Source organism: Panthera leo, chromosome C2 (assembly GCF_018350215.1).
Source record: "Panthera leo isolate Ple1 chromosome C2, P.leo_Ple1_pat1.1, whole genome shotgun sequence".
Taxonomy (NCBI): Eukaryota; Metazoa; Chordata; class Mammalia; order Carnivora; family Felidae; genus Panthera; species Panthera leo.
In genome coordinates, this window is record NC_056687.1 from 97,992,570 (window position 1) to 98,007,884 (window position 15,315).

Consider the following 15,315-nt stretch of genomic DNA (forward strand, 5'->3'; position numbering starts at 1 on the left):
AAAAAGTGTTATATATAATATTACATATAGGAGAGAGAGAGAGACTCTGTATTACTTTTCATTTGCTATTGTAACAAATAACCACAAACTCAGTGGCTTAAAACAACACAGATGCATTTGTGTTCTGTAGGTTAGAATCCCAGCATAGGTCTCACTGGGCTAAAATCAAGGTGTTGGCAGGACTCTTCCTTTTTGGAAGCTCTGGGGGGAATTAGTTTCCTTGCCTTTTCCGGCTTCTTTGGCTCATGGCCCCCTTCCTCCATCTTCAAAACCAGCAATACTGGATGGAGTCCTTCTCATACCCCATCACTCTGATCTCCCGTATGATTACACTGGACTCACCCATAGCATCCAGGGTAATCTCTCCATCTCAAAGTCCTTAATTTATTACACCTGGAAAATCCCTTTTGTCATGCAAAACAACATATTCACACACTCCAGGGATTAGGACATGGGCATTTGGGGGGACTATTATTTTTGCCTACTACAAGCACTTGCTAAATACAACATCCTTCCGGGGATTGAGGCAAAACACAGTTCTTCCATGCGGAAGATTACAAGTGAGGAGACATTTGGGGCACTTGGGTGGCTCAGTTGGTTAAGTATCTAACTCTTGATTTTGGCTCAGGTCATGACCACACGGTTGTGAGATTGAGCCCCACATTGGGCTTTGCTCTGGGTGTGGAGTCTGCTTAAGATTCTTTCTCTGTCTCTCTCTGTCTCTCTCTCTTCCTGTCTTCCTCTCTTCCTCCCCCCTCTCCCTCGGCCCCTCCCCCCACTTGAGTGTGCTCTCTCTCTCTCTCACTCTCTCTCATGTCATATGTGCCATATGTTACAGTATAAATAACTGTAACACTGTGGAGGAAACAACTATCTGCCCTGGGTTGAGAGTGAACTAGAAAAAATTTGGGCTAAAAGACTACAATTATTCTTGACATGTTCATATGACTTTGTCACTTTTTAACCAGGTTTTGAGACTCTGGGATATTCAGCACCAGCTGTCCATCCAGAGGATAGCTTGTTCTTTCTCCAAAAGTCAGGACTTCAGATGTCTCTTCCACTTTGATGAAGCCCACGGACGACTTTTCATCTCATTTAATAACCAGCTCGGACTGTTGGCAATGAAAAGCGAGGCCGGCAAGAGGGTGAAGAGTCACAAGAAACCAGTCACTTGTGCTCTTTACAATTCAGTCTTGAAGCAGGTAATGATGCTTCTCTGTCACTCTTCTGACACGTCCCCATGTCCAGAGGCTCATTTCCTTAATTCAGTGTAAGGCAACTGAGGACAAATAGAAAAAAAAAAAACAAAAAAAAAAACAAAAAAAAACCCAAAAACGTGGGGAAGAAATGATTTAACAGCCATGTGCTTTTCTGCAATAATGTGTGTTCAGGTGGAATTGAAGGGTGATTTCGTGTCCAGCCCGTGACCACAGCAGCACAGATAGAGTTGTAAGGAATTAGGATAGTCCGACTAAAACAAACACAACGTGTAATATAATTGAGCTTCTGTTTGTCGCTCGCTAGTTTGGGTCTTGGTGCCAAATGCCAGTGAACCTGGCTGTAAAGTTCTCTTTTATGAGCACCATCCTCCTGGATCTCTGCGGAAAGTTCTGAAATATGCATGAAATGTAATTAGCAGAGATCCATTTTGCCAGGCATATTTTACACCAGCGGCTCACAGTGGCAGCCCGGAATGTATTCATAATAAAATGATTCAGTTAAATGTGGCGCCACTTGGTATGCAGCGCCAGCGGCGTCTGTCTCCCCGCTACTTTAATGACACTTTGCAGCCTTTGCTTACGGGATCGCCACCTGCATGTCAATGAGGACGCCCTTGCTCCTCTGGAGCAAAGATGCCGCGCAGACCCCAGGCCTTCCGAGAGGACCAGCGTGCAGCGTCGTGGAGGGAGAGGCACCGGGGAAGTTTAGCCTGCTGCAGTGATCACCTCAGGCCTGATGGTAACTGCACAGCAGGAGCGGAGCAGAGAGCTGGTATCCAGCTTGCGGCCAATTAAACAATAACTCCAACCCGTCCTCCCTTCCCTTCCGCAGAAGCTTCTGCGCTCGTGCAGAAACGAGTGGTTCGGTTTTTGTGCAAGGGGTGGAAAGCCCTTTGTTGGTAATGAGTAGCGTGCCGTGTCAGTACTTTAAACACTCTGTTTTCTGGTTATTGTAGGAGATAAAAATCCTTTACAAAACAATCCATTTTGAATTCCATCTGCGGGGAACATTCTCCCGTAAATGTTTTACTGAAGTTTATGAAGGCAGCCAGTTAATTCGGCTCCCTGGTGGCCACTGAGAGATGTTATTTATTTCCAGGAGAACATTTTGCTAATTGAGATCTGCAAAATTAAAAAGCTAGGTCTGTATGTGGATGTGAAGATCTTATGTTGTCTCGCCATTAGATGAGCAATATCCCAGGCGGAATTCAGGAAACGGGACACGAAGATGAGGAATCTCCCATTTGGGATGTGAAGATAAAGCCAAGATAGCGGAAATACAGGCAAATGGCAGGGAACAAAAGAACGCGCACATATGGGGTACGAAGTGGGAAGAATCACCGTACGGTTGAGTTGGGTGTTCACACCTCTACTTATTTTTGCTGTTAGCAGTGTAAATAATTAAAAGCATTAATATGTATATAAAGCACATAGAACCGTCCCTAGCATACGTGTTTCGTAACTATAGCGGCTAGGCTACAAACACTTTAATGTGGCATTACATTTATAATTATATAAATGTATTGCAGTTAGGAGCAAAGGAAACAAAGTCACCCACAGTCCCATCCCCCAGTGAGAATGTATCATTTCAGAGTAATTAGACCAAGCAAATAAAACAGTTTTGAACAAGTCCAGGTGCCAGGAATGAGGAGTCAGATTCCTACACTCCCCATCTCTTTCTTCCAGTAGCTCGGGGAGATTCAGGTCCAGACCATCTTGGTGTTCACTGCTAAGGAGGGGCTCAATTCAGGATTGAGGGATGGAAGAAGGGAAGGCAGACACATTACTAATTCACACCTTCAAAGTGGAATACAGTAAAACGCAGTAGAGATGAGAGCAAAGTGCTGTGTCCCTGGAGGGTGGTCAGTTCTGCCTGGGGCTGGGCTTGGTGACAGAATAGAGCCCTGAAGTCTTAGAGTGGGACTCTCTAAAAGGGGAAGGAAACAGTTCCAGACAGAAGACACAGCATGAGCTTTCAGAGAGCCTCCCGTATTCACAGGACATTTTTTTTTTTTTTTTCTTTTTCAACAGGGAGAGGATTTATTCTGGTGTTTGGAGGTACTTAGCAAATGTTGTGGGAGTTGAGGCAGTAAAGGGAGTTTACAGCCAGATTGTGAATGTCATTCACTGAATGTACTACAGCCTGGTCTTGGAAAAATAAAGCATGGACTTGAGTTTAAAACAGCAATTTTCGGGGTGCCTGGGGGGCTCAGTTGGTCACATGTTCAGCTCTTGGTTTCAGCTCAGGTCATGATCCCAGGATGAGGGAATTGAGCCCTGCATCGGGCTCTGTGTAGAGCTCCATGCTGAGTATGGAGCCTGCTTGGGATTCTTTCTCTCCCCCTCTCTCTGCCCCTCCCTCCCTCCACTAAACTAAAAACTAAAAAATTAAAAAGAAAAACCCAGCAGTTCACAGTGTGACCTCAGACCCCTGAGGGAGCTCGGATTCTTTCAGAGAATCTGCAAGATCAAAACTCTTTTTATCATAGTAGTAGTCATTCGCGTTTTTCATTATTGTCTCCTGAGTGTATACTGGGGTTTTCTAGAGGCTGTGTGAGGGGTGATGACATCATTGCTCTAATGGCTAAAAGAATATAAGCTTTTGTATTCTTGTGTTTTCACAGTTTCTCAGTTTAAATTTCTAATATGGTAAATACATAGTATATTTATCTTTGTCTCTATCTCCCACATAAACTAAACCTGTTTGGATTCTTCAGTAATTTTTAAGAGCGTTAAGGGATCCCAAGATCCCTTTGGGAGAGAGAGAGAGAGAGAGAGAGAGAGAGAGAGAGAGAGAGAGAGAGCGCACGCATGGGAGGGGCAGAGAGAGAGAGAGGAGAGAGAGAATCCCAAGCAGGCTCCACAATGTCAGAGAAGAGTTAGACAAGGTGCTTGGACCCATGAACTGTAAGATCATGACGTGAACCGAAATCAAGCATTGGACACTTAACCAACTGAGCCATCCAGGTGCCCCCAAGATCTAAAGTTTTTAGATCCGCTGAGTTAAATCAGAGTTCAGGGTCCAGCAGATAGCTTAACATGTCTAAGCTTCAGTTGATTGACTCTTAAAAATGTATGTGTCTTGTGGGGAGGGTGTTGGGTGACGGAGGTGGGGAGCATAGATGTGAAATTGGCAACAGCACATATCTCTGCAGCATTGCTTTGCTATAGCCTGCCTCTTAGAAACAGCCAGCTTTATCAAGGCTCCCCCAGCCCCCTATACCTCTCAGGCTAAATGCTGGTGATTTACGACACTACTATTCTTAAACTTCTTGCTATTCCTTAATCTTTGTTTTAACCATGTGCATGTGAAAGCAAGATGTTAGGAGGATTAGAATGGAGGAGGGGATCCTGAATTGGGTTTATCCAGGAACACCACTTTAGGTGAGGTAGTTGTTGATCCTGCCCCTTCTCTCCTCACTTCCTGCTCATAAACATTCATCCCCAGAGCTCCTCTTGGTCCTCTCCGCTCCCAGAATCTGCAGGGACACCCCACACTTACCTCTCCCCTCTCTGAGTGTTGCTCACATTTCTAGTTGTTTCCAGTCAAACACTTAACTAAACTCCCATTTTTCTCTGCTCCTTTGATTTTGATGTAAGGGGAAAGATCCTTCCATTCCACTTCTGTATCTTCCTACAACTCCTTAGACTCTCCCAAGCATCACATACATCTCAATTGCTAGATTTGGTCAAATATCACCCTTTCTCATTCCAGGTTCAAAAGGAATCCAGGCTTTTTCAGTCCACAGGAACTTGTTCTTTGGTTATCTGGTTTGGTGGGGTTTTTGTTTTTTGTTTTGTTTTGTTTTGTTTTGGTAGACTTTCTCTTTGTCTGAGTTTAATGAAAACCTCCCTTTCTGTTGTCATTTTAATATGTTGCAGAAGCTTTATTACGGCAGAGACCTGACATAATCCCTGTATTAAAGCAACTGGGCGCAGCTCTGCGACTTTTCTTTATCCACCTGCCTTTTGGTATCCTTGTACCCTAATCTAAGAAAGTGATGTTATACCCTGCAAAATCTTTTAAAAGAAACCACATGCTTTACCTCACCCGGCAAAGCTTGCCCTCACAGCTCACAGCAGAACAAGTTGGGACAGGATGAAGGAGTCCCTGGAATGCTGAATTTTGAAAGAATCAAAGGAACTCAATATCCCCGAGGCAGTTCTAATGAACTGTCTTTGCACCGAGTTCTTTTTTTTTTTTTTTTTTTTTTTTCAACGTTTTTTTTTTTTTTTTTTTTTTTATTTTTGGGACAGAGAGAGACAGAGCATGAACGGGGGAGGGGCAGAGAGAGAGGGAGACACAGAATCGGAAACAGGCTCCAGGCTCCGAGCCATCAGCCCAGAGCCTGACGCGGGGCTCGAACTCACGGACCGCGAGATCGTGACCTGGCTGAAGTCGGACGCTTAACCGACTGCGCCACCCAGGCGCCCCTGCACCGAGTTCTTAAATGGAGCTTTTATTAAAAACTCATGAGGTTAGGAAACTTAAAAAAAATGTATTTGTAGGACTCCTATAAACTGGAATAGATAAAATTTCTGAGTAATCACTCTGGCTCTCATCCTAATGATGTGGGTTTATGTTGTTTTTGTAAAATATGGTGATGTTTCAGTTTGTCTTGCGTCTAGGACATATTTATAGTCAGACTAGATATTTAGGCATCATTGCATTTAGGCAGGGAACCATATTAACTATTTTTTATTATTTAAATAACAGCTTTGTAAAGCACTACATGCTTATTATAAGAAATTAAAACAATGCAGTAAGCTCAAATAAGGAAATAAGTATTGCTGAAATACCATCAATATGTTCTAAATATCTCTGTGTGCATAGAATATTTTATATAAATATGGTTCCGTAAGGTTCTTCTTTATTCTATAATATATTGGAATATATTTCCTTGTACCTAAGTGTATGTAGGTCTACTAAATCATTTTTAAAAAGCAGCACAGTATCCCTGTGTGTGTATCATAATTTACTGATCCATTTGCCTTGATGAGAATTTTGCTATTATGAACTTTTTTGTGCATAAATATATTCACACTCATGACTTTATTTCTCTAGGTTAAAATCTTAGGAATGAATTCTAGGTTAAAATATATGCATATTAGATAATTTGATACACAAATTGCCTCCCAGAATCTTACCATTTTACCCAATCTCCAAGAGTAAGCATATTAATCACATGCATGGTTATGTAAAGAGACATGTCCGCGGCTGCCTGGCTGCCTCCAACAGGACCCTTGAGATCATTGGTGGGGTTCCCACGTCTCAGCATGGGATGTTGACTTGGAAAATTTGGAGACTAGACCCTCTGCATATTAGCCAGAGTGGTGCTCTTTATCGAGGACCACCTCTTGTACCATCACAGCAAGCATAATGCCAAATCATTCATTAAATATGGGGCTGGAGCCTGGGTGGCTCAGTCGGTTAAGCATCCGACTTCAGCTCAGGTCATGATCTCGCGGTTGGTGGGTTTGAGCCCCACATCAGACTCTGTGCTGACAGCTCAGAGCCTGGAGCCTGCTTCTGATTCTGTGTCTCCCTGTCTCTCTGCCCCTCCTCCACTCGTGTTCTGTCTCTCTCTGTGTCTCAAAAATGAATAAACATTAAAAGTTTTTTCTTTTTTTAAATGGGGCCGGACTGTAATTTTTTAGTGACAGTGTATCTCTTGTCCTCTCTTCTGCACACCATTTTTTGGGAATTGAGATATTTGAGAATCTAACCAATTCAATTGGTAGTTCCCTTGGTAATTGTAAATCTGAGCAAAGGGAAGTGGACAAGCTTGAGGGAAATTTATCTCCGCCTTACAAGACATTATACCTCTTTAGTGCTTGTATTCAGGTCAAAGCCAATGAGTTTCTCTTTTGAACATAGCTGGATGAACACTGATGAAAACTTTCTCCTTGCCTGCCTTATTTGCTGGACTCCAAGTGACCTTCCTTTTATTGGCACGGCTCTTCTTAAGTGGTCAGCTTGAGGCTGTACTTGGTTACATGTCAATCCTGAGGCCATGGGCTCTGGTCACCTGTTGGAGACATGGGGAGTACCCTCGTCTTAAGGTTACACCAAATCATATATATACACACATATGCACATATGCATATTTAAATGTCATTAACCTGGAAAGAAGAACACATTTCAATGTTACAAAACTCAAAAGGATGTTGAGTGAAAATTTCAGTGAAAATTTCCTCTTCTCCATCTCTACCCACTCAGTTTCCTTCCCTCGAGGCAACCAGTTTTGACTTTCAGGAACTACCTTTAACCGCTATTCTATTCATACACAAGGAAACATATATACTCACTTTTAAATATGGATAGATTTAATTCTTAATATTTAAGAATTGATGTTATTTTAAATGCTGTTTACACAAACGATAGCATATTGTATGCACAGAAACACTGTTCTGTACATTGATTTTTCACCTAACAATACAGCCTAAAGATCATCTTATCTCATTACCTAGAGTATAGCCTCTTACTTTGTTACAGTTGCACAGTCTTCCATTACATGGTTGTAACAAAGTTTTTTCCTCAGCTTTTACGGACATTTTTTGATTTCAGTATTTTTATATTACAAATAATGTAGTAGTTTTCAACCTTGAACACACAGGTTTTAGCACTAGTGAGGAAATATCTGTGGAATAAATTCCTAGAGGTGAAATTATGGAGTCAGAGAGTATTTATGTCAGTAACCTTGATGGATATCGTCAAATATTCTCCATAAAAGCCACCCTTTCCTCAGCCTCTCTCAACATCACAGTCTCAGCCTTTTTTAAAAAAGAGTTTGTTTTTTTGAACAACACTTTTAGGTTCACAGCAAAAGTGAGTAGAAAGTACAAAGATACCCCCATATGCCCCCTGTCTTCCCACGCTCATACCCTGCCCCACTATCCACACCCACCACTAGAGTGGTACATTTATTGCAAATGATGAACCTATACTGACACATCATTATCACCAAGTGTAACCACAGTTTACATTAGGGCCAATCTTGGTGTAGTACATTCTGAGAGTTTAGACAAATGTATAATCTCATGTATCCACCATTATAGCATACAGCCTTTTCAGATTGGCTTCTATCACTCAGTAATATGCATTTATGTTTTCTCTATGTATTTTAATGGCTTGAGCGATTTTTTTTTTTTTAATGTTGAATGGTATCCCATTGTATAGATGTTCCACCGTTTATTTATCCATTCACTTACTGAAGGACATCTTTTTTTTAAAATTTTTTTTCATGTTTATTTTTGAGAGAGAGAGAGGAGAGAGAGATAGAATGCAAGTAGGGGAGGGGCAGAGAGAGAGAGAGAATCTGAAATAGGCTCCAGGCTCTGAGTTGTCAGCACAGAGCCCAACGCAGGGCTCAAACTCACGAACCATGAGATCATGACCTGAGCCCAAGTTGGATGCTTAACCGACTGAGCCACCCTGGTGCCCCTTACTGAAGGACATCTTGGCTGCGTCCCTGTATTGGCTATTATGAATAAAGCTTCTGTAAACTTCCATGCATAGGCTTTTGTGTGGTCATAAGTTTTCAACTCCCTTGGGTAAATATCAAGAAACATGATTGGGAGCTTGTATGGTAAGAATATGCTTAGTTTTGTGCCTCCCAACGTGGCTGTACCAGTTTGCTTTCACACAGGCAATAAGAATGAATGATCTTACTGCTTTACAGCCTCATCAGCATTTGAGGTTGTCAGTGTTCCAGATTTAAGCCGTTCTATTGGAACGTATAGTGTGTACAATAGATGTATAGTATCGCATTATTATTTTACCTTGTATTTCCCCAATGCCATATAATGTGGAACATCTTTTCATATGCTTATTTGCCATTTGTTTATATTGTTTGGTTAGGTGTCTGTTAAGATCTTTGGCCCATTTTTTAATTTTTTTTTTTTTAACGTTTATTTATTTTTTTTGAGACAGAGAGAGGCAGAGCATGAACGGGGGAGGGGCTGAGAGAGAGGGAGACACAGACTCGGAAGCAGGTTCCAGGCTCCGAGCCGTCAGCCCAGAGCCCGACGCGGGGCTCGAACTCACGGACCGTGAGATCGTGACCTGAGTTGAAGTTGGACGCCTAACCGACCGTGCCACCCAGGCGCCCCGGCCCATTTTTTAATTGGATTGTTTTCTTGTTGAATTTTAAGAGTTTTTGTATATTCTGGGTAACAGTACTTCAACATAAATGTCTTTTGGAAATGATTTCTCCAAATCTGTGCCTTACCTTTTCATTCTCTTGACAGTGTCTTTTGCAGAGCAGAAATTTTTAAATTTAATGAAGTCCAGCTTATCCGTCTTTGTCTTTCATGGACCATACCTTCAACGTTTTATCTAAGAAGTCATTGCCAAACCCAAGGTCATTTAAATTTTCTCCAAGGTGTCTTCTTGGCGTTTTACAGTTTTGTGTTTTATGTTCTTAGGTCTGTGATCCATTGTGTTGGTTTTTGTGAAGGGCGTGAGGTCTGCGTCTAGATTCATCTTCTTACATATGGATGTCCAGTTATTCCTGCACCATTTGTTGGAAAGACTATCCTGTCTCCGTTATACCGCCTTGGTTTCTTTGGCAAAGATCAGTTGACCGCATTTATGTGCATCTATTTTGGGGCTCTTTTTTCTGTTCCATTGATCTAGTTGTCCATTTTTATGCCAGTATTATACTGTGTTGATTACTGAAGCTTCATGGTAAATCATGAAGTTGGCAGTGTCAGTCTTCCAATTTTGTTCTTTTCCTATAATATTGTGTTAGCACATTTGGGTCTTTGGTCTCTTTATACAAAGTTTAGAATCGGTTTGTCAATATCCACAAAATGACTTGCTGGGATTTTTATTTGCATTGCATGGAATATATTGGTTAAATTGGGGAGAACTGAGATCTTCACAATATTGAGTTTTCCTATCCATAAAATATGGAATATCTCCATTTAGTTAGTTCTTTGATTTCATTTATCAGAGGTCTGTAGTTTATGTCATATAGATCTTGTTCATTTTTTAAATTATACCTAAGTATTTAATTTCAGTAACTATGAATGTAAATGGCATTGCAGTTTTATTTTCAAATTCTACTTTTCATTGCTGCTTTATAGGAAAACGATTGACTTTTATATATTAACCTTGTATCCTGCTATCTTGCTGTAATCACTTTGGTTCTAGGAGTTTTTTATTTATGCTTTCGTATTTTCTACATAGAGGATCATGTCATCTGTTAACCAAGGCAATTTATTCCTTCTTTTCTAATCTTTATACCTTTTATTTCCTTTACTTGTCTTAGTGAGTTAGGTAAAGTTTCTAGATGATGCTGAAAAGGAGTGATAAGAGGGGATATGCTTGCCTTGTACCTTAGTATGGAAGCTTCGTGTTTCTCACCATTAAGTATGATATTAGCTCTATGTTTTTTGCAAGTACTCTATCAAGTGGAGGAAGTTTCCCTCTACTAGTAGTTTACTGAGATATATATATATATATATATATATATATATATATATTTTTTTTTTTTTTTTTTTTTTTTTTTTTTTTTTTTTTTTTGATAGAGACAGAGAGAGAGAACGAGGGGGAGCAGGGGAGGGGCAGAGGGAGAGGGTGAGAGAGAATCCTAAGCAGGCTCCCCCATCACAGAGCCTGACAACTGTGAGACCTCGATCTGAGCTGAAATCAAGAGTCAGTCACTTAACCACCTGAGACACCCGAGTACCCCAAGTTTACTGACAATTTTTATCATGAATAGGTATTGGATTTTGTCAGATGCTTTTTCTGCATCTATTAATATGATCACATGATGTTTCTTCCTATCAATGTGATGGTTTGCATTAATTGATTTTTAAATGTTGAAGCAGCCTTGCATACCTGGGATAAGTATCACTTGGTTACGCTATGTGACTTTTTTTATGCATTGTTGGATTTGATTTGCTATTATTTTGTTAAGTATTGGTGCATCTATGTTTATGAGACATATTGGTCTGCGGTTTTCTTTTCTGTAATGTCTTTGGTTTTGGTATTTTGTTTGGTTAGGGTGATGATGGCCTCATAGAATGAGTCAGGAAGTATTCCCTCTGCTTCTATCCTCTGAACAAGACTATAGTAAATTGGTATCATTTCTTCCTTAAATTTTCATAGAATTCATCAATGAACCCATTCAGCCTGTGCTTTCTGTTTTGGAACATTATGTGTTTTTAACTTTTTTTAAGTTTATTTATTTATTTTGAGAGAGAGAGGCAGGGAGGGGCAGAGAGAGAATCCCAAGCAGGCTCTGCACTAACAGAGTGGAGCCTGATGCAGGGGTAGAACTTCATGAACCATGAGATCATGACCTGAGCTGAAACCAAAGGTCACGCTTAACCAACTGAGCCACCCAGGTGCTCCTGTTTTAGAATATTATTAATTATACAGGTTCATAGAGGTACATGCACCCCAGGGTTCATAGCAACCTTGTCAACAATAGCCAAACTATAGAAAGATTCCAATTGTCCATCGACTGATAAGTGAATAAAGAAGATGTGGTACATATATACAATGGCATATTACTTGGCCATCAAAAATAATGAAATCTTGCCATTTGCAATGACATGGATGGAGCTAGAGTGTATTACACTAACGAAATCAGAGAGAGACAATTAAATACCATGCAATTTCAGTCATGTGGAATTTAACAAAATAGATGAACATTTGGGAAGAGGGAAAAAGAGAGGGAAACAAATCATAAGAGACTCTTAACGATAGAGAACAAACTGAGGATTGATGAAGGGAGGTAGGTGGGGGATGGGCTAGATGGGGGATGGGCATTAATGAGGGCACATATGGTGATGAGCACTGAGTGTTGTATGTTAAGTGATGAATCACTGAATTCTACTGACACCAATATTGTACTGAGTGTTGACTAACTAGAATTTAAATATTTTTTTTAAAAAGGCACATTATTAACTATTGATTTAATTTTTTTCACTGATATAAGCCTATTTGGACTTCTCTTATGTTTATTTTTTTCTAATATGTCTATTTCTTGTGAGAATTTGGGAAGATTGTGTATTTAAATAAGTTGGCCTATTTTGTCTAGGTTGTCAAATTTGTAGGCATAGAGTTTTTATAGTATGTATTCCTCTATTATCCTTTTAATGTATATGGGATCTTTAGTGATGTCCCCTCTTTCATTTCTGATATTAGTGATTTATGTCTTCTCTCTTTTTTTTTTTCTTACTTAGACTAGCTAAAGTCTTATCAGTTTTACTGATCTTTTCAATAAAGGTTTTGGTTTCACTGACTTTACTAATTTTTGGTTTTCAGTTTCATTGATTTCTGCTCTAATTTTTTCTTTTCTTCTGCTTACTTTTAATTGCATTAACTTTTCCAATATATGCATAAATTTTCCTCTAAGCATTGCTTTCTCTGCATCCTAAAATTTTTATTTGTGTTTTCATTTTAATTTAGTTAATATTTTAAAAATTCTCTTGAGAGTTTCTTTGACCTATGTGTTATTTAGAAATGTGCCATTTAATCTCCAAGTTTTAAGGGATTTTTCTAGTTACCTTTCTGTTGTTGATTTCTAGTTTAATTTCACTGTGGTCGAAGACCAGACATTGTATGATTTTTATTCTTTTAAATTTGTTTAAGGTGTGTTTTATGTCCCAAAATATGGGGCATATTATTTTGGTGACAGTTCCATACAAGCTTGAGAAGAATATGTATTTTGTCATTGTTGTATGAGGTAGTTTATTTTATATTTGTATCCACTTGATTGATGATATTGTTGAGTTCAACTATATCATTACTGATTTTCTGCCTGCTGGTTCTGTCCTTTTCTGAAAGAGGAGTGTTGAAATCTTCTATAAAAGTGGATTAATGTATTTCTCCTTACAGTTCTACCAGTTTCACCTCCTGTGGTTTGATGCAGTTTGTTAGAGTCACACACATTAAGGAATGTTATGTGTTCTTGGAGACTTGACCCTTTATTATTATTCCCGTCTTCATCCCTAATAACCTTCTTGCTCTAAAGTCTGCTTTGTCTGAAATTACTATAGCTACTCTCACGTCCTTTTCATTTGTGTTAGCATGGCATATCATTCTTTGTCCATTTTACTTTAAATCTGAATGTATTTTTATATTTAAATTGAGTTTCTTTTATACGACATATAGTTGGGTCTTGATTTTCGATCCAATCTGACAATCTGGCTTGATTTGTTCATTTAGTGCATTTAGATTCAAAGTGATTATTGATATAGTTGGATAAATAGCTTTCACTTTGTCACTGTTTTCTATTGGTTGCCCTTGTTCTTTGTTCCTGTTTTAATCTTCTGTTCCTTTTCTGTGGTTTTAATTGATTCTATTTCCTCTCTTTTTTTAGCATATCAGTTACATTTTGCTTTTAGCTTTTGAAAAATGGTTGCTCTAGAGTTTTCAATACACGTTTATAACAGATCCAAGTCCATATTCACATAACACTATATTACTTTACAAGTAGTTTTCATGCCTTATAGTAACAAAATAATCTAATTCCTCCCTCTTTCCCCCTGTATCACTGTTGTCATTCATTTCCCTTATATATTAGCATATATCTCTATATAATCATGTGTGTATACATAAGCATACATAATTTAGTGCATTGTTGGTATTATTGTTTTGATCTGTTAGATAAAATTAAGATCAATTAAGAACAAGAAAAATAAAAGTTTTTATTCTACCTTTACTTATTCTTTCTTTAATGTTTTTCCCTTTTGGTGTAGATCCAATTTTCTGACTTTATTTTCTTTATCTTTAAAGATCTTCTTTTAACATAGTTTGAAGGTAGGCCTACTGGCAACAAATTCCTTTAATTTTTGTTTGTTTGAGAAAGTCTACTTCTTTATTTTCAAGGTTATTTTCACGAGATATAGAATTCTAGGTTGGGAGGTTTATTCTCTCAACACTTTAAATATTTCACTTGACTCCCTTCTGGATTGTGTTTTCTAAGGAGAAGTCAAATGTAATTCTTATCTTTATTGTTCCTTTGAAGATAAGTTGTCTTTCTTATCTGGCTTCTCTTAAGATGTTACCTTTGACTTCACTAGGCCTAGGTGTTGCTATTTATTTATTTATTTATTTTTCTTTTTCTAGCATTTATTCTGCTTGGGGTCACATGAGCTTCCTGAATCTGTGGCTTGGTACCTGTCATTAATTTGCCAAAATTTTCAGTCATTACTGTTTCAGGTATTTCTTTTGTTCCTTTTTTTTCTTCTCCTACTTGTATTCACACTGTGTGAATATTATACCTTGGGTCGTTGCCCCACAGTTCTTGAATACTGTATTTTGTTTTTGTTTTCAGTCTTTGTCCTCTGCCTTTTCAGTTTTCAAGGTTTCTATTGATATATCCGGAAGCTCGGAGACTCTTTCCTCAGCCACATTTAGTCTGTTAGTAAGCACATGAAAGGCATACTTCCCTCCTGATCTGTAGCACCTCTTTCTGGTTCTTTCTAAGAATTTCCATCTCTCTGCTCATGTTACCCATCTGTTCTCACATGCTATCTTTACCCATTAGAGCCTTTAGCACGTTAATCATAGTTGTTTTAAATTTCCGATCTGATAATTCCAACATCCCTGCTGCCATGTCTGGGTGTAATGCTTGCTCTCTTTCTTCAAACTATGTTTTTTTTTTTGCCTTTTAGAATGTTTTGTAGTGTTGCAGGATCTTTCACTACAATACCCAGAATTCGTTGTCTCTCCGCGTTGAAGAATTAAGAGGTGGACACAAAATGAGCAGCAGGAAAAAGTTTATTAGAGTATAAGATTACGAAGTTAGACTAGTAGGAAAGCTCTTTACAGATAGGGATATTCAAAAGTGAATGCCCCCCGACAAGACGCAAGGGTCTTGTTTTATAAGGTTTTGGTTAGCCCTCCCCTACTCTCCCCCTCACTTCCTCCTTGTTCCTTCTCAGGTTCTACCCTTATTGGCTGGATAACTCGAGGTGTTGAGTTGTCCATTCCTGATTGGTTAATTTCCATTGTATGCCGGGTGGCCTATAGCCATACCTAGGTCTTTCCTCAAATTCCTGAGGGAAACCTGAGGCACAGTAGGTGGGGGTCTGTTAGTTCTTAAGAGGAACATTGCACCTGAGGGGATTTGCT

The 15,315-nt window shown here is 39.2% G+C and overlaps 1 protein-coding gene across 1 annotated transcript in view; it reads left to right on the top strand.

Moving 5' to 3' along the window:
• WDR49 (WD repeat domain 49) overlaps positions 1-15,315 on the top strand; it is a 139,092-nt gene that overhangs the window by 57,944 nt on the left and 65,833 nt on the right. The window contains exon 8 of the mRNA XM_042903330.1: positions 969-1,202. Coding sequence (XP_042759264.1) covers positions 969-1,202 — 234 coding nt within the window. The remainder of the gene's footprint in view (positions 1-968; positions 1,203-15,315) is intronic.